This window comes from Myxocyprinus asiaticus, chromosome 14, assembly GCF_019703515.2.
Source record: "Myxocyprinus asiaticus isolate MX2 ecotype Aquarium Trade chromosome 14, UBuf_Myxa_2, whole genome shotgun sequence".
NCBI classification, from domain to species: Eukaryota; Metazoa; Chordata; class Actinopteri; order Cypriniformes; family Catostomidae; genus Myxocyprinus; species Myxocyprinus asiaticus.
The window spans coordinates 44,516,917-44,537,929 of record NC_059357.1 but is presented as its reverse complement, the minus strand read 5'-3'; the positions used below and the strand labels follow the sequence as shown (position 1 = coordinate 44,537,929).

General features: G+C 38.7%; 1 protein-coding gene across 1 annotated transcript in view; it reads left to right on the top strand.

Moving 5' to 3' along the window:
• Window positions 1–21,013, top strand: part of LOC127452309 (uncharacterized protein C16orf52 homolog B) — a 47,295-nt gene that overhangs the window by 13,464 nt on the left and 12,818 nt on the right. Inside the window, exon 2 of the mRNA XM_051717695.1 lies at window positions 13,970–14,182. Coding sequence (XP_051573655.1) covers window positions 13,970–14,182 — 213 coding nt within the window. The remainder of the gene's footprint in view (window positions 1–13,969; window positions 14,183–21,013) is intronic.

Genomic DNA, 21,013 nt, shown 5'->3' with positions numbered 1-21,013 from the left:
CTAAAAAACAAACTCTCTCTTATTAGGGATGTGCTGAACGACTAATTTCACTGACGTTTAAATGGAAATTTTGAAGTCGACTAGTCTAAAAAGAAACAACCTTCAGAAAAGTAAAAAAAATTATAATAATGAATTACTTAATCATTTGAAATACTTAATCTATTCCAAATCCAAAGCTAAATTCCACTGAAAAGGGGCATTTATCTGAGACGTGCTTGCCTTGAATTATGATCTTTGTACTTTAAATATAGAACATGACACGCATTCACTGAATCAACGTTTGTGAATATTTAATAGACATATTTATTGAAAACAGTTGAATGAATAGTGCAGGATCAGTGGAGCAACCCAGCCTGTTCTAAATGGAATTCACCAAGTAAAAGATACTTAACAAGCTTGAAAAAGCCTGCACAGCAGAAAAATAACGTACGAGCATGCACAGATGTAAAGAAGACTCAAATGTGAAATCCATAGGGACTTTCAAACATTTGGAAATCCAATTCCCGCACCACCACCGAAGTGATTTCATAAATACTTTGAGTTTGCTTGTCTAGCGAGAGGACATTTTCCAGCACGTGCCACGAGTGAGATAGGGAAGACGCACGCGCAGCCTGAGATGAAATTAAACTCTGTATCTGCTCCAGATATCCTCCTTTTTCAATAATATTTGTATTATTAATTCTATTTAAAATATGTTACATTAATATGACAGTAATTTAAATGCAGCCTCTGTAAAAATGTAAAGCCAAACGTAAATGTGTAAAAATGATATCGGTTTAATGGGGGAACTATTAACCGACTAGTAATTCCAGTGTCGACTAGCAGCATCAGAACCGTTTAGTCAACTAGTCTCGCACATCCCTATCTCTTACTAATAAAGCTACGTATTGCCAATTTTCTTCACGATAAGAAATGCACAGACACATATATTATGATTCAATAAGTCATGAGCCATCAGGTTATAATCTAGCTGCAGCAAGCGCCCATGAGGGACAAGCGTCCCCGCGACAGAGTGTGCATCAGCCAGTTTTAATCTCTTCCCCTTAGATCGGGACGGGTCGCGCATAGAAAAGGCGCTGACCGCACAGAGAAATGCCAGTTTCGGAGTTTGTACTTATTTACATGACCTGCTTCCTTATTATTTGAACTTTATTAAAGCTATAACGCATTAAATATAACTGCATTAAAGATGTAACGCCGGGGGGTGTTTCCTTTAAAGATGCTCGACACGCAAGTTTTGTTTCAGTGGAGCGGCAGCTCCAGCTCCACTTATTCCACAACAAGAGTGCTTCTGTATTTACTTATTTTGTATTTTTGCATTATAATTCCCTCATATTTTGCGATCTACATCAGCTGAAGCTGTTTGTAAAGTTTAGAGTGCATCTGGACTGTGAGCTGTGTTTTCTTCCTCTCCTCAGTCAGGCAGGAACTGCAGTGCTGCTCTCACGCATCATCATTAGAGTTTAATGTGATCTCATGTTACATTAAATTACATAAAACGACTGTTCGACAACGAAAATGTCAATTTTTTTTTTATTGTCGACGTTGTTGATAACGTCGACTAATCCTTTCAGCCCTAGTCTGAATAATTTGACAGGAAATGAGAGGGAGAAGAGAGGGAATGGGATCGGGAAAGGACCTCACAAGCCAGGACTCGAACTCGGGTCACCCGTGATGCATCAGCACCGCATGTCATGAGCGCGGCCCGCTAGGCTATGACAGATGCATTTTTAACAGTTGAAGTCCTCTAACTTCACAAGGCATCTATGCTGAAAAATCTGCAAGAATAAATGACAGAATTTTCATTTGAATTCATTCATTTTTGAGTGAACTGTTCCTTTAACCAGCCTTTCATAATCCATTCAAATCTGAATGAATAGTCGAGTCCTATCCTATCCTGTTTTTTTTTTTGGCCAAATATTCTGTTACACACATTGTGCAAGTTAAATGCTTGTTAATACCATTTCATGTCTTCAAAACTTGGAAGCTGTTTGAACATTAGCCTACAGGGCTGATGTGCCTAGTATTGTATTTGGTGGCATATAATTTGCAATTGCATGTTTAGCCCATTCATCTTTTTCCTTAAGTTATGGTAAAATGTTATAATACTTCCAGAAATGAATCCATTTTTTTCTTTGTTTATCCTGGGTTAAGCACTGGTACGCAGAATGTGTATGCATCTGCGTGCGTTTGAGAGAATTTCATGCGTTAAAAAGAACAAGCCTGCAGAGGCAAATGCTGCCCCCGCATACCACCCACTGGTGTTCAGAGGCTGTTTGACTAATCTCCATACCTCTCTGTATTTCCAACACTGCTTAGCCTGCACTAATGAGAAAACAGCGGTGCTCAGGAAGCAGACATGTTTGCTTCATTTCCTGTTGTTTCACGGACCGCTTGTGAACAAGAGAGTGGTCCTGACTGTCAGAATGTGTCAAGCTGCTGTTGAAACGGTCTCTCGGAGGTCACTGCTGATTATTTTATCGGCAGAGCATCCACTTATTATACGAGAATCCTCTCCCTCATAGGTTTCTCACCAATATAAAATGAGTAGGCCTGCACAATTAATCAAATTACAGTCGAAATTTGGATATGGCCATGTACAATTATTAAACCACTAGAGACTGTGTTTTAATACAATTGGGCTGTCAGTCGATTACAAATTTTAATCAAATTAATTGCACGATATGCTGATATTTGAATTCAGCATAGAGTTACATGTTATAAACAGATGTGGCTTATTTGTCAGTTTTTTTTACACACGATTACTTAAAGCAAATGCCCCCGATTAAAACAAGGCCAAATACTGCGTGATACAATAGATAGAGCCTGAGGTAATCTTCACGGAGCGTGTCTTGACATCTAAACGGCTGAAAGGAAGTCTGATGGCTGATCCCAGGTCCTAATGTCTGCCTTATACAACCTCGGTCAATGTGACTTATATTCAGATGTGACTTTATTTCCGGAAAATACGGTGCTTTAAAATCAAGGTACAATGTGAATACAAAGAGAACTTTGTATGGGTTCTTTTTCGCTCTTTTGGTGCAACTTAAAGAAGGTGTTCTGAGTTTGGTTCTGTTAAAGAGGACTAAAGTATGAAGTTGGGCTGCATGATTTAGTTAACCATCGGTCCACAAATGCTTTTGAATAAGCTGAAATGTATTGTAAGAGATGTTAGTCGTTCTGGAACTTCTGCCACTAAATAAGGCCATGTCCAAACTAAAACTTTTCTTATGAAAACGCATTGATTTCGCTACGTTTACGCCTTTCATCCACACTTAAATGCTGTTTTCCTTCACCGAAAATGGAGCGCTTCGAAAATGCTCTCCACTACCACATACTTAGGAAAACTATGATGTTAGGAGACTCTTAAAAATAGTTTTCAAACGAAAATGGATTCGTGTTTATGTGGCCTTAGACATGCCCCATCTTTCCAAAACCCCACCCTCCAAAGGTAATATTGAAACCATTGATCAGAGATGGAGCAGGAGAGCAGCAACTCGTCATCTCAAAAGCAACGGTAGCAAAACAGCTTTCTTGCATGACAAATGGACAACTGACAACTGCTTATAAAGCTGAATATGGTTGATCAACTTGAATGATCCGCTTCAACTTCCACACTCTCAACTTCCCACATATGGGCAGCCCTGTGAACCAGAGACTTGTGTCTCTGCAGAACAAAATGGGCTTTTCCCAATCAGTGGCCATTTTCAAACCGGAATAGGCGTTTTTCAACCACTTTACATGATTTGCCTTCTACACTTAGATTCCCTACTTTCTTTGGATAGTTTCGAAACGCCCATTAGAAATGCCCACTGATTACTACATTGAGATTCCCTATTTTTATTTGATAGCTTAGAAATGCCCATCCCAGTTTGAAAATGCCCACAGATTAAGAAACACCCATTAATGTTTCGCAGAGAACTATACTAAAAAAAAAAAAAAAACGTGGCGCTCCTGCATGAGACTGTTTTGAGAACAAAACAGCAAGACGCGGCACTCTGGTCAAAGACGTCCATCTAGGGTATATTAACATAGGAAAACAATTTGAAAAACAGCGCAAATAGAAGCAAATATGCGTGAGCGGCCCCTAATTCAGTCATATCTGTCTAGTAATAGGGACATTCTCTGCATCCCTTTCCATAAAAAAATTGCTTGCATCCCCTTTAACTTGGGTTAAACCCAAAACATTTAAGATGTGCTGTTTTCTCTCAGGACCGCATTTCCTGAATTTCCTGATTTCTGATATCTTTATTCTTTAAATGATAAAGACACGTCATCCTTACAAACAAAATTTCCAGTCAAAACCATATTCTACTGAATAGTGTAATTGTAGCATCAGCATGTCTGGTCTTGTTCTCTGCTTGGGAATTAGGCAAAGATCCAGCACTCTGACTTGTAAATGAAATGTTCCTGGTTTATTTATCCAGATGTGTTCTTCCAAATGACGTTTCCCTTGTGTGTGCATGTGTGTTTGGGAGAGGGACACATTGTGTGTATTTGTGCACTGTGAATGCCTATACTGCAGTTGTGTGTGTGATTCAGTGTTGTCTGTTTTTTAGTGTACCATAGCGTGCCAGCTGGTTGTAATGATGGATTTAGACATTGAAGTTGTGAATCAGCGGGGGATTGGTGGTGCTGAAGGAAATGTTTACCGGATGCAGACACAAGTCTTTATCAAGCTCTTTAAAAGCTTTCTTCCCACCAAGACAAAATGCTTCTTTCCCATCGTCAACCTCGAGCTTAAACCTGTTCGGTTTTATGTGTTCACAACCCTGTAATAGCTTGTACAGATAAAGGCAAATGTGGTTCAGTTTTCTTGCAATATGCAACGTGATATCCTCTAGAGTTTGTAATGCAGATGAGCATTTTCGGCTGGAACTGACTGAATAGGCTACATCTGTTTATTGAACTAATTGGATCCATAGTGTGGGGCTGTGCACACTGAAAGAAAAAATGTCTTTGGATCAAAGTTGAATTGCAATGTTTGAGTTGTATATTTGCCAATTTAAACAAAATTATAACCAAAAAAGGTTTTGGTTAATATAGGAAAATACGGAAAAGTTTAGTACATGTCAAGAATTGTAACCTTACCAGGTACTCCTTTATCAGTCAACTAACATCTTCACCCAGGTAGCCTTCATGATGAGGCACCTCAGAAGGCACTCTCTTTTGTTTCTTCTTTTCGTTAAACCAAGGGATTGACTTCATACTCAGGGCATCCAAGGCTATTCAGATGTTTGTGGAATTTTCCCATCTTCATTTTAGTCTCCATATTGGGGTTGCGCTGACTAGTTTACTACTCGTTAATCGGATAGCTCTGTCATAGGTGCGTTTTAAAAAAAATGTTTTTTAGATATGATCAGGGGTGTCATGTACCTATTTATTTGAGGGGGCACAGAGGTCAGCCACTGCTTTGGAGTGACAGCCTGGTGCCAGTTGACTTGAAAGCAGCATTTCCTCTCTAACCGGATTTCAGTATCGTAAGAAAAGCGTGGAATATAATAATTATTATTATTTTTAATTTTTTTTGGCTAATGCCAGTTCTTGTAGAAACTCACTCAGGATCACTTTGTCCTATATATTTGTCATGCTTGTGCCCATTCTTTAATTGTTTAACATGTTTACACTGCAGAAAAAGTGGTTTTAGGCCAGAAAAATGATATCACCACTGGGAACTGAGAACCGGTTCTTATTCATAAAGATGAATAAGAAAAGAAAAGAAAAAAAAAATACCAGAACAGTAAAATGTCTGGACAGAACTCCATAATCTGACTGATTAGAGGTCGACTGATAGTTGATTTTGCCGATACTGATAACCAAGGAGGTGGAAAAGAACATTCTGCCTAACATCTCCTTTTATGTTCCATGGAAGAAAGTGAATGGGTTTGGACCAACATGAAAGTAAATGGTGACAGAATTCATTTTTAGACTTTTTCTTCTGCTGAACACAAATGAAGATTTTTAGAAGAATATTTCAGCTCTGCAGGTCCATACAATGCAAGTAAATGGTGACCAAAACTTAAAGTGATCAAGGTAATCCATATGACTCCAGTAGTTTAATCAATGTCTTCTGAAGCGATCCAGTTGGTTTTGGGTGAAAACAGACCAAAATTTAACACTTTTTTTTCACTGTACCATTGCAGTCTCTAGGCATGATCATGGTTTCAAGCTCGATTACACTTCCTAGTGCCTGAAGCATGCGCAGACCTCTAGATGGCACTATAGGAAGTGTAATTGAGCTTGAAATCATGATTGCCAAGGAGACTGCTGTCAAGAGGTACTGTGAAAAAAAGAGTTATATGAAGTCTGATGAATTACTTGTATGATGAATTTATCTTCTTTTTTTAGGAGCTTCAAAGTTCTGGTCACCATTCACTTGCATTGTATGGACCTACAGAGTTGAAATATTCTTCTAAAAATCTTTGTGTTCAGCCTGTAGAGAAAGATGAGAGTGCTTCTGTCAAATGTCAATTAATCAGCCGATAGTATAAACAAATCTATTTATAGAATAATGAAACGTTTCTTAGTCTTTTCTTACTATGACAGGCATAGACCCTAACCCTAACCCAAGAGTCCAAAATAAATAAAATCCCAAAAGCAGTTTAGTGTGTGATCAAAGTCCCATTAACAACCAGAAAAATTCAGATTTGGTGGATAACACTGGATTTTCAACTATAAACAAGCCTTAAATACACCAGGGACTTGGCTCCATTAAAATGCTCTATATGTTAGTAATTACCTATATTACCAGACTAGTAATTTTTATAATCCTATATTTTCACCAGATAAAGAGTTTTGTATATACATTATGTGTGTGTGTGTGTGTGTGTGTGTGTGTATATATATATATATATATATATATATATGTATATTCACAAGATGAGGTTTGTTGATGAGGAATAAAAAAAAAAAAAAACTATTGGCAACTCTCCGTAGAGATTTTTGGTCTGATTAATCGGTAAAACCGATATATCGGTCTACCTCTAGCTGTGATTTCTGCTACACTACTCAGCAGTAAGGCTGAAACAATTAGTCAACGTTATCAACAACGTTGACTAAAAAAATGTCGAATATTCATTTGATCTCATTTAACGTTAAACTCTAATGATGAGAGCAGCACTGCAGTTCACACCTCACTGAGGAGAGGAAGAATTACACATCACACAGTCTAGATGCACTCTAAACTTTACAAACAGCTTCAGGTGATGTAGATTTGTGTTTGAGGGAATAATACAAAAATACAGAAGCACTCTTGTTGTGGAATACAGCGGAGCTGGAGTTGCCGTTCCACTGAAGAAAAACTTGCATGTCAGAGCATCTTTAATGGAAACACCCCGCCACTATATCTGTAATGCATCCTTTAATAAAGTTCAGATAATAAGGAAGCAGGTCATGTAAATAAGTACAAACTCTAAAACTGGCATTTCTCTGTGCGGTCAGCACCGCTTCTATGAGTTGCGTGAAGTGACCCGATCTAAGGGGGAGAGATTGAAACTGCACCTGGCTGTCACGGGCATGCTCGTCCCTCACGCATGCTTGCTCCTGTTAGATTATAACCTGATGGCTCACCACGAAGTGAATCATAATACATATGTGTTGTGGTGTGTATCCTACTGTGAAGTCGGTGATATGCAGCTCTATTAAGAAGAGAGAGTTAGTTTTTTGTGAGTTAAAGATGGATTGAAGCGAACACAAAGGTGAGAGAGGGTAGTCTTCACCCCATTATATACACTGCAACAAAATACATTTTTGACTTGTTGTTTTGGCTTGTTTTCCAATATGAATATCTAAAACTCCTTTATATTTACTTTAAAGGAATATACTTTATATTCCTTTTATATCCTTTATATAATTATATTTTGACTCTACTGCACTGGCAGAAGAATAAACAATTGAAAAAATACAGTTATATACAGAATTCACTTATATTCAAGATGCATTCTCTGAAATCAAATGTAAATATAGTATGTTGTTTATCAGGTAAATGTATCTTGTTTTAAGGATTTTTTATATACTTTTAAATGGAAAACAATGAGCCGGTTCTTTTCAGTGAATTTGACTTGAGCCATATCGGCTTGAAATGAGCTGAGAACTGTTAATGTTGTAGAATGTTTTATATATACTCTCACTAAGCACTAGAAACACAATGGTCCTAATAAAGAGCCTGACGTGGTTATCCGCCTCAAGGTTTGATGTGTTGTGCATTCTGAGATGCTATTCTGCTCACTACAGTTGTACAGAGGGGTTATCCGAGTTACCGTAGCCTTTCTGTCATCTCAAACAAGTCTGGCCATTCTCTGTTGACCTCTCTCATCAACAAGGCATCTCCGTCAGCAGAACTGCAGCTCACTGGATGTTTTTTGTTTTTGGCATCATTCTGAGTAAACCCTAAAGACTGTTGTGTGTGAAAATCCCAGGAGATCAGCAGTTACAGAAATACACTAACCAGCCCGTCTGGCACCAACAATCATGCCACAGTCTAAATCACTGAGATCACATTTTTCCCCATTCTGATGGTTGATGTGAACATTAACTGAAGCTCATGACCCGTATCTGCATGATTTGATGCATCGCACTGCTGCCACATGTTTGGCTGATTAGATAATCGCGTGAATAAGTAGGTGTACAGGTGTACCTAATAAAGTGCTCAGTGAGTGTAGTCACAGTAGGACCAATTATTGGATGCATTTCTGCCTCTAAAGTCGCTGAAATCTGAAATTCTCTAATTTGGCAGCAGGCCGCTGAGGGCAGTAAATGCAATAATTGCATTTCGTATTTCCAAATATTTCTTCCTCCAAAGTAAGAAACGTAAATGGAACTGTTAAAGAATCTGAATTGTTAAATTCCCATCCTAATAAAGACACTGAATTAAATCGATTGGATGTTAAAATATGTTCTCAAACCTGGTAAGCAAAGACCCGATGAGACATGTTTATTTGAGGGCAGGTTATGTAGTAACATACTCAGACTGGTTTGCTTAACTTGTTAGCATACTGGATGGTTCCTCATCTGGCAGAAGGATGGTAATCTTTAAGAGTGCCAAAACTCTCTTCTGCAGTGTTTGTGAAATGTATAAATGGATCACCAAATTTCATTCTGGACTTCTAGTACTGAAGTCTGTAATTCACAATCAGCAAAACTTATTACTGTAACACCAATGACAAGACAGAAAAGTCAAGTTGTTCAGTCAGATCCAGTATAAACAGTTCTTAAAAGTAATGACAAGCCAGATGCATTTTTTTCACTGGCTAAAACACTTCACGCTAGTTTCAGTGCAGTGTACTGTATAACTAGAAGAGGCGCTGAGGTATTATTTTTTCTGACTGTATGTGGTGTAAAGGACAGGATTTCCTCAGTTCTTCCATGTCCAGGATGTTTTCTTGGTGGATTACCTGCCTGTAATGTGAATACTGCCTCCCTCCTCTCTCTCTTCGTCATTCTGGTTCAGTAATGCATTTGAAAACTTACAGTTTTTGTAGACCTGCTCGTGCCCTTAACAGACAGCACGACACCAGTCTCAGCGCCAGAAGGCACTTAAACCACAACATACCGCCCTATAGAGTTGTGCTTATGTCAAAATCATGCAAATTTTGGATGTCGCTCAAAATTATAGCTCAGCAGAATGCCACTTTAAGAAATCTGCTGCCAGATGTAAAACCCTGAAGAATGACAGTCTGTTTTGTGTGATTAGTCCCTCCCTTGTTTTTCTGGTCGGTAAAGACTAAAGGAATCCTACGCACTTCAAGACGGCCAGAGTGCATGCCAGCATGGGCATAAAATGAAACGAAACTCTGATTCAGGTTGAAATGCTGAGAACGGGCCAGAATGTGGGATTGCATTTATGTGTCAAAAAAAACATGAAATTCAATTAGCGCTCTTCTGTCTTTCGTGTATAGTATGTTGTCAGAACCCTCAGCCTCCAGTAAGAAAGCATCTGCGAAGAACATCAAACAGATCTTCAGAAGAGTAGCTTGTGTTCAGCTTTGCATAGTCCAGCTACAGTCTTCATTTGTCTGTCCAAGTATACATGATACAGTGAGTAATTGATTATTTGAAGGAAGGACGTCAGCCTAGGAACTGTTAAATACACGTCATTGCACGTCAACTCAATTTTGGAGCATGTGCACAATGGCTGGGCCAACTGTAGTCCGATTTACATGTAAAAAATGCTGGATGAAGCCGAGCTATAATCACATTATGTATGCTAGTCCGATAAATCAAACCGATTGAATGATTTCAGTTGGGCTAAAGCATTTACATGACATTTTAAAAAGTGAAAATTGTGAGTTTGCAGTCTAAATTGAACAATGACAATAAATGGAAAATGCTTCTTTCTTTTGCATTTTTGCTGGCTGAAATGAAATATAATTTCCCGATATTGTCGCAATCGGCATCTGTATATTTGTCAGATATCGTTATTATCCGATTACATCGTCCTATTGCCCAGCCCTAGTCCAATTTGGACGAAACACTGTACCAAATACTCTTGACAGTGTTTCTAGCACCACTTCACAGCGCCATTACTGCCTACAGCATGGAAGAAGAAACTGTTTTGGCAGTGTTGTGAGGTTAGTCTAAATTTATTGTGATAATTTTGGAAAAAATGGCCAAAAAAAACAAAACATGTGGCTCCATAGTGCCGATAAGTTACAGGCAACGTCGTTTTCAAATGAACACACAAACACACAAAACATTTACGCTTCTCATCCATACTAGAATGCCATTTTCCTCCACTGAAACGGAAATGCTGTTACTTTGGAAAACGATGATGTTAGGAAAGTAAAAATGGGACTTTTCAAACGAAAACTGATTAGTGTGGATGTGGCCACGGTGTCGCAATAATCGTGTTTTTCGCACCAAAAGCGGTCGTTTTGCTTTTGAAGACATTAACCAGTGGAGTCGTATGGATGACGTTTATGCTGACAGTCTGTAATATTTGGAGCTTCAAAGGTATAATCACAATCCTCTTGCATTTTAAGGACCTACTGAGCTAAGATATTTTTCTATTTCTCATCAAATGTGTTCTGCTGAAGAAAGTTATACACATCTGGTATGGCATGAGGGTGAGTAACTGATGAAAGAGTTTCGATTTTTGGGTGAACTATCCCTTTAATGTAATTGGAATCGTCAAGTGGAATCGGAGTGAGTATTGTCACGGAGACTATTTAACAGAGACAGACCACTTCTATTAAAATGAATGTGAGAAACTGGATCGCCCAATGGTTGTACAACAGGAGCAGGTAAAAGAGCCAATCAGCTTGTAGATATAGAGATCGCCTGTCAATCAACTCGAGAACACTTGCGTGCTATTTTTTTTTTTTTTTTATCGTGACCTAAGCTTAAGAAGCACAATTCATGAAACCATTGTTGTCAGATTTTACTGCTGATTTGAAATATGTTCTTTAATCATAATCTTGACCAACTGTTTTGGACATTTCAAGTAGATAGGAGCTGTACTTTTATGCCGCTTGTTTACATAGAAAAGTAGCTGCCCAGCACACGAGGCGTTCCAAAGAGGACCGCTGAGTGGACTGACTTGACTAGAACGGGACTTTGGTATTGTTCAATTCCTTACTATTCCAATCCCTATTTTGGGGTGGTTTATGGTTGGGTCTCCACTGCTAAAAAAAACAAAAACAAAAGTTCTCTACTAAGGCTTTGTTCACACTGCAGGAAAAATCAATATTTTTCTCAAATCTGATTTTTTTTAGACTGACTGTTCAAACTGCAGGTTATATGTGGACAGATTGGATTTTTTTGCTGTTCAGACTCTAGACACTTTTGCTAGCATTTCTAACTTGCCTATGTTCACCATGCGTGAGTGTTTATCAATGGATGTTTTTCATGAGGGCATCCAAATATTAACACATTCTTCACAGAATTGGGACGCACCTATTATTTTAGTGGGAACTGAAACGTCACATGAAACACATGAAATCCGATTTATGGATTTAAGTCAGATAGGCCAAAAAAATCTGATTTTTTTCCTACCTGTGTGAACAAAGAGGTGGCGTGCAATGAACCTGTATTTGAGGTCTGCTCTGTCCTGAGGCCTTGTGAATGATCAAGTCTCATGCTCTGTCTCTGTGTTGTATTGCCCAGGGCTGAGTCTATATGATACACTTCTGATCAGTACTTTCTCAGTTTCACAGTGTCACATGTCACTTTGAGGATGCAGACACTGTATGTTGATTTGTGTACAGCCTCCAGAAGTGGTGTAAGATATAGGGATGCACCGATACTCGTATCTGTATTGGGTGTAAAGCTGTGCTCATGTACTCGTAGTCATTAAAATACTTGCAGGATATAAATACTCACATAACTAAAATGGATACTATGCAGTGTACATACAACATCCGTTGCATAAACTTTGCCATTCAACAAAGTACCTGGAAGCAGAGCAAAATGTCAACGAATTAGAGATATTTGAAGATTATCAACGTCTATGACTTAAATTCATATTGACACATGTGTAGAGCTGCTGTTTTGGGAGCAGATGAGTTCATGAGTGAGTTCATTGAGTGCACATAGAGCCACAGAGAAGTGACTGTACTGAGTGCATTTTACCTATATTGGCCTCTCATAAGTAGCACTGGGAAATTCGATTAATTGTACAGAATTAGTTTAAATGAAAAATTATGCTATGTGAGAGAGAGACGTATCCATCAACAATATGTAATGAAATGTATTTTGATCTTGGTGATCAACTTTTATGTCCTATAGCCTATTTGATGTTATTCCATGTCACATCAACAAAATTTTAGAAACTTCCCATGCTGAACATTTATATTTTGTTAATACTTTTTATGGGTATTAACTTAACAGTTGACTTCAGCACCCCTTGTTATATCCCAATGGTGTGAGCCCAAAAATTGGACAAAACACTTTTTTGTGATGTTTTTCCAAAGTTGGAGACCCTATAACTCAAGAAGTAGTAAAGCTGGCTTAATATTATTTTAGATTCTGCTTCAAAACAAACTTTTCTTTTGATACCTACATTTTTAATGCCCTATATGGTTAAATCCCAGAGATATGGTGCTCTCAGTGTGGCTCTATGGGAAAATTTCAATGCTCAAAAACCAAATGTGGGTCACTTGGTATCAAGCTAGTTTATCTTTTCCAACAAAACAAAGGTCTGAAGTACAAATAATGTTGAAACTAGAAATGAGATCAAGATCTCGATTTTCGAGAGTCAGAAAATACACTTAAGAATAAGCGACACGGTGGCTTTTAAGTTAGTGCTGCAATGCAATATTTAGTTATATATTAGCTTTGATCATCATGTATGTAATTTATTTCACCAGTAAAAAAAATTTAAAAAAAATATGATCAAAAACAACATTTTGAGCTCTCGTTGAGTTGACACGTAATGACCCAATAGTGAAATTAACAGTTCATGACCGCATTAAACATGATTCTCTCAAACCATCAGTATCACTGTCCTTGAAAATTACAGATATCTATATTGATCAGTACCAAAAAAGGATCAGTACTCTCTCTCTTATAAACATTATCGGTGCATCCTTTGTCAAACCCTGTCGAGTTAAACCTGGTGTATGGGCTTAACTGGATTAGATAGCTGAGCCCCACAGGTTAAAATACAGTCTCTTACAGGTTAATCTCCTGTTAATCTGTTTGGGTGGCTATGTGTGAGCTGACTGCAAAGCTGGCGTAAGGATTTAGCTGGCTGTGCAAACGTAGACCTTGGGTTTCATGAGAGAGAACAAATTTCTGTAAAAAAAAAAAAAAAAAAAAAAATTGTAAAACCATTCATCTTGTATAGGAATTGTGCACCTAGAAATAAAAATTGACAGAAGATTCACATAAAAAAGAAAGAAAGGTTTGGAATAGTCTGAGGTTGAGTAAATGACAGAATTTTCATTTTTGGGTGAACTATCTCTTTTTATTATGACTGAGGTGTGTTGAATGTGACTCGTACGTCATTGATGTGGTTTGTGTGTGATTTCAGGAGCTCTTACGGTGGGGCTGGTGCGTCAGTGTCAGACCATTCATGGACGAGACCGAACCTGCATCCCCCCGCGACTCCCCCCAGAGTGGGTCACCACACTCTTCTTCATCATCATGGGCATCATCTCCCTCACAGTCACTTGCGGCCTGTTGGTGGCCTCTCACTGGCGCCGAGAAGCCACAAAGTATGCAAGATGGATCGCCTTCACTGGAAGTGAGTGACACGATTGTGATTTGCGGCATAAAGTCTGGTCAACACTGCAGCTTATTCTGGCCAAGAATCGCCCACTGAGAATAAGACTGTCAAATTCGTCAAATTGAAGATAAAAATGCCCTTAATCCCAGAAGTTGCAGAGTGCCAGCCAATCAGATTAGAAATGGCGATTTCAGCCAGCACAATTTTTTGTGTGCAATGTGTATCAGACGGTCACTGAACAGACTGTGGGAGTTGAGACTGGGAGTTGACTATCGTCAGATAGCCGCTTCGTTTCTCAGCAGGCTTATCTGGTTCTCAGCTGTAGCTTCACGCCTCCATCTCTCCACTCCATTCCCCCTCTCTGTCTGTATCATTTTCTCAGAATAACACACTTCACTCTAGCCTCCCCCTCAGAAAGCAGCTGGGCATTGTCCTCCTCTCAACATGACAGAGCATGCTTGACATAATATTGCCTTTACCCTATCAAATGAGGTGTTTGTTCCCAACTGTAGGAAACATATAATGCCGACCAATTTAAACGCATGCACACAAACAGGCAGTGAGATAGATGATCTGTGTGGTTTGGGGTTTTGAATGGAGCTGTTGAGGTGTTGTGTGTCTGATGAGCATGTGTGTAGCATCTGTTGTTGTGTACATTCACTGGAGACACTGTTAACTTATCTTTTTCAAGCTAGTGTAGACCCTTTGTCTTTGCTATAAAAAATATCTTTAATTTTATCTTTCCCTCAGGATGAAAACGAATCAACTTTTACAGTTTTATTGCTTCAAGAGAATATTGAGAAATGGTGATAGTAAAAGTCAACATAAAACACTGTTCGTCACCCATTTTACTTGCCCAATCTGATAGATTGCTGAGTGAAAATTGGAGAAAAAAGTTTCTTCAACTTCATTTTATACATTGAATTGATTGGATTGTGAAAAGTGGGCATTAAATACCAGAATGGAGTCAGGGGGTTAGAGGGGAGGGGTTGAAAAGTAGAAGGGATTTGTGACTAGGGATGTCGTGATTGTACAGTTTTACAATTAAGCGCAATTAAAAATGTCATGGTTTGAACCATTTAGGGCATTTTCACACCTAGTTCATTTGAGCACTCCAAACGCTCTCAGAGCAGGATAAAGTGTGTATGTGAACAACCCAAGTGGCCTCAGACCCCCCTAAAAGGACCCAAAAGCGAACCATACTCAGACCACCTCAGGAGTCCTTTTGTGGTTCGATTGATTTGTGCAATGTGAAAGCGAAGAGGTACCAGTCCACTTTGCATTTTATAACATAAGTACCTCGTGGCTTGCCATACATAACTGCATTACATACTTCATATTCCAGTCACAATTTACCATCCACATATTAGAGCTACACGATTAATCGTTAAAAGATCATGATCTCGATTCTAAATGACAACGATTCTGCAAAGTATATTAACATTCCAGTGGCATGCATTTGTAAGGCAGTCAAATTTAAATGAGAAATTCACTTCAAGATGCATTTTTAAATGTTGATATACATTATATCGCATTTATAAAACACAGCGCTCCTGCACGAGACGCTGAATAAACTAAAACACAACGGCCAAAGATGTTTATCCAGCACAGTGCTTTACAAACTGCAGGGAGCAGCCATGATTAGCTATGAGTGTGTCATAATCTCTGTTCAGTTTAATATTTGAATAGCCACCGATGCTACAAAAATACCGACATTACCAAGATCTGACTAAATTCGCTACCCGTGCGCTGTTTGATTACAGCCGGCTGCTTTCAAACGCTCATGCTTGTGTCTGTCCGTGCGCTTATGTCTCGTGATGAATGCAGCGCTCCTGCATGAGACTCTGCGCTGTTCTTAATCAAAATACCCCTCTTTAGGTGATATTAATGTAAACACAGCTGTAAATGAATTACTAGAGTGTAAACAGACGGGATTAAATCTGTGCTGTCTTGGCGAGATAGTAAAGCAAACACAGACGATATTGTATAAGCAGACGGGACAAATTCTTCAAAATGTTTTATTTGTGCAATGTCTAAATGTATGTAAGCTGCATGCTGTCTGTTATAGGCATTCAGGCATTCTTACTGCATCAAATCAGTATTAATGTAGATCTAATAATCACACAGTAAAGAGTGTCAAATATTTAAGTACTTTCATTTGCATTAGATTACCTTTTTTAATGTTTTAAACGTTTAATTGCTACTGTTGCTGAAAAACTTAAAGCACTGTTTACTCTGTTCTCTATTTAATTACTGGCTCTTGAATAATTTCTTTAAAAGCTTGAAGCAATTATTACAAGAGACACTGAAGGCCACAGTGTTTTAAATTTAATTGTTAATATATTTCTTTTTAAACATCAGTAAAATAAAAATTTTTTTATTGCATATTTGCTTACAAGTGCAATATCAAGTTAACATAGAACTGTTAATGAAGCTTTTTCCTCCTCGTTTTGCTTTTTACTTAGCATGTGAGAAACAGGTTAAAAAGTTTTTTAACAGGATTTTGTTTTTGCAATAATCACAAGGTGCTGTTTTGTTATATTTGTTGCAGCCTCTTGTGGACTTAGGACATTTTAAATGTATATATTCAATTTACAACTTTATTGCATTTTTGCATAGATTGAAGCAGAGAACATTTAGTCAGAACCTCTAGTACATTACATGTTACTTTTAGTACCTTTATGTCCAGGTTTTGTAAATCACTGAAATAAGCATTTTTTTCTTCAGAATCATGAGAGAATCATGATCTATATTCTAAGCAAACAAAATCGTGATTCTCAATTTAACCAGAATCATGCAGCTCTACCACATATGGGAATTTTAAGCGAATAGAAACGTCCCTTTTTCAGGACATTGTATTTTAAAGATAATTTTGTAAAAATCCAAATAACTTTACAGATCTTCATTGTAAAGGGTTTAAACAATGTTTTCCATGCTTGTTCAATGAACCATAAACAATTAATGAACATGCACCTGTGGAACAGTCTTTAAGACACTAACAGCTTACAGATGGTAGGCAATTAAGGACACAGTTATAAAAACTTAGGATGCTAAAGAGACCTTTCTACTGACTCTGAAAAACACCAAAAGAAAGATGCCCAGGGTCCCTGCTCATCTGCGTGGAGGCATGAGGACTGCAGATATGGCCAGGGCAATAAATTGCAATGTCCGTACAGTGAGACGCCTAAGACAGCGCTACAGGGAGACAGGAAGGACAGCTGATCGTCCTCGCAGTGGCAGACCATGTGTAACAACACCTGCACAGGATCGGTACATCCGAATATCACACCTGTGGGACAGGTACAGGATGGCAACAACAACTGCTCGAGTTACACCAGGAACGCACAATCCCTCCATCAGTGCTCAGACTGTCAGCAATACGCTGAGAGAGGCTGGACTGAGGGCTTGTAGGCCTGTTGTATGGCAGGTCCTTACCAGACATCACCAGCAACAACGTCGCCTATGGGCACAAACCCACCTTCGCTGGACCAGACAGGACTGGCAAAAAGTGCTCTTCACTGACGAGTCGCAGTTTTGTCTCACCGGGAGTGATGGTCAGACTTGCGTTTATCGTCGAAGGAATGAGTGTTACACGAGGCCTGTACTCTGGAGCGGGATTGATTTGGAGGTGGAGGGTCCGTCATGGTCTGGAGCGGTGTGTCACAGCATCATCGGACTGAGCTTGTTGTCATTGCAGGCAATCTCAACACTGTGCGTTACAGGGAAGACATCCTCCTCCCTCATGTGGTACCCTTCCTACAGGCTCATCCTGACACGACCCTCCAGCATGACAATGCCACCAGCCATACTGCCCGTTCTGTGAGTGATTTCCTGCAAGACAGGAATGTCAGTGTTCTGCCATGGCCAGAGAAGAGCCCGGATCTCAATCCCATTGAGCGTGTCTGGGACCTGTTGGATTGGAGGGTGAGGGCTAGGGCCTTTCCCCCCAGAAATGTCTGGGAACTTGCAAGTGCCTTGGTGGAAGAGTGGGGTAACATCTCGCAGCAAGAACTGGCAAATCTGGTGCAGTCCATGAGGAGGAGATGCACTAGTACTTAATGCAGCTGGTGGCCACACCAAATACTGACTGTTACTTTTTGACCCCCCCTTTGTTCAGGGACACATTATTCCATTTCTGTTAGTCACATGTATGTGAAACTTGTTCAGTTTATGTCTTAGTTGTTGAATCTTTTTATGTTCATACAAATATTTACACATGTTAAGTTTGCTGAAAATAAAAGCATTTGAAAGTGAGAGGACGTTTCTTTTTAGCTGAGTTTAGATATACCATGATTACCATGACATGTTTTTGTGTGTCATATACCATTCTTGTTGTATTATTTGAGCATCTTAAATGAACAGACTGGCAGCATTCAGAACAGAGCAGCGTGTTAAGATGAACCGCTTACGAAACTCCCACGAAAATACAAGTGAGGATTTTTATTGTTTAATTTTATTTGTGCAATGGCAAATGTTCTTGGCTCATACACACAATGTAAATGACATGCAGGAGGAAACGCTTGCTTGCTCCATTACTCCATTATTTCCTTCATGCGAACTAAGGCCTTGTAGGTTTTATCGGAGAGCATTAACATAACGTGAGAGGGTGAAGAATTTAGGACAGAAATGCAGTATACATTATTACTGTTGCATAATGTAATATAATTGGCGGTGTTGTCTGGGTTTCATAAATTATGTAACATAAAATATTACTTTTTATGTAATTCTCTCCCTGTGCAATAATTTATGAAAAATGTTATATTGTTTAAAGCCTTAAAAGTAATCATTTAGCCCCATTTTATTATGTTTTCAATTTAAACATCAGTAAATTACTACTTAAGGTGTAGGCCCATCTGTAATAAGCATACATGAACCTTAAGAAGTATGAAAATTAGTATGACAATTGCTTATCATAATAATCGCAATTATTTATGAAAAGTTATTGTCAGCCAAATTTCATAATCGTGACTGCCCTAGCTGCATTGGGGTCTGAGTTCTTAAAGACCTGTGATGTGAACAACAAGGGGTCTGAGACCACATTAATGTGAAGAAGACCAAAAAAGAAACTGGGTCCTCTTAAGTCCACTTACACTGTGAACACCAAAAGCACTGAGGTCATTTGTGGCTGGTTCCCTTTCTGGTTCACTTTAACCGATCTGGGTTTGGTTCATTTAAAACATACTATATGTGAAACCACCTTTAGAATCTACGGTTAAAAACCGTGAAATGTTTTATTTACACGTGGCAAACATATTATATAGAATATATTAATATATAGGCCTAATATAAAAGAGTTTTTTGGTGTAAGCCCAAATGTGAAAATCTCCTGGGTTTGTGTCTTGGTGGTTAGTGCAGCTGTTTCAGTGGTGATAGACAGTGTCCGCGTGGTGCTTGGCCAGGTATCGCAGACTGAATGTGAACTTTGAGTTCACATGACAATAATCTTAGGGCATTTTCAGACCTGTAGCTCCTTTGATTTGTTCAGAATCAGGGGCTAAAATTGTAACATGGTTGCAATTTGTTTTTGGTTCGGTTCGCTTTCACAAGGCAACATTTCAAAACTAAACACAACTGTATCAATAAAAGTCACATGTGAGCAAACTGTCCCCTCATTGGTCAAAGTGTTTGTGCGGATCCATCGATATACCCGTTAACATGATAAACCCATAAAAATGTGCTGACCATTACAAGCGTGCAATGATATGTAATATAGTCGCCAAAAGGCTATATCCTCATTCAGATTATGAATCGCAGTGACATGCTGACCTACAGATGTCTTCTCCAAAGATCCATCAGGTATGATCATGGTTTGGTTCATTGGTCCATTGGGTCAGATTGCATTCTCACCAGAAGCTAACTGCTCCAGGGTTTGTTTGCAAATGAACCTTGGACCGATTAATTTGGAGCATATCCGAATGTGATCCAAGTGCACGTTCATATGTGCCTAAATGAACCAAACTAAGGGAGAAAACGCACCAGGTCCCAAAACAAATGCTCCAAATGGGCCTGGTGTGAAAACCCCTTTACAGTTATGCACTTTTGAAGCTACTCTAAGCACTCTGGTTTTGCATCATTCTGTGCCCAGGATGCGCATAAGCGGTGTTTATCTTCACATATAAATGTTTTTTTGTATTTTTTGTAAAAAAAATAAAATCCAGAAGTAATAATAGCCACAGAATGTAGAAAGGTTGGCACTCCTAACATTTTAATGATTTTTATTTAATGCCTTTAAAATATTGAATCTGCTAGGCTACAGTGTCTGTTTGGATGAAATGATGGTTCCTCCGGTTCACTTTGGAGCCATTTTAGAGCAAATATGTAATTATCGAGATATATATTGAAATAGGATGAAAAAAATCGAGATATATTTTTGTAGCCATATTGTCCAGATCTAGTATTGTCTGTACATGCAGAGAGATGCTGTTGAATGGAAAAGACATTTTGCTAAGAATCACATACATGGTGGCATGGTTGCCATGGTAACAGGAAAGAAATAATCCCAATTGTCCAGGTTCGGCTTATCATTTCTGATCCTTAGTGACTCAATTGTATTTTCTTATGGCCGTGCAGGGGTGGTAAACATCGTTTAAAAGAGCAACAGCTCCTTAACTAGAACACCTCCGCAGGCGGGGTTCATAACCTCCACCATCTGGGGTTAGATTTTAATACTAATAATAAAGCCCCTGGAAGGTAGCACGGAGCTAAAACGCAATAGAAATAGCACAGGTTTGCTGCAGCACACAACAAAAATATGTTTAGACTGCTAGCAGTTGAAAACACCAAATAGATGAGCTTTTTTTTTTTTTTTTTACTTGCAAACCTCTCTCTCTCTCTCTCTCTCTCTCTCTC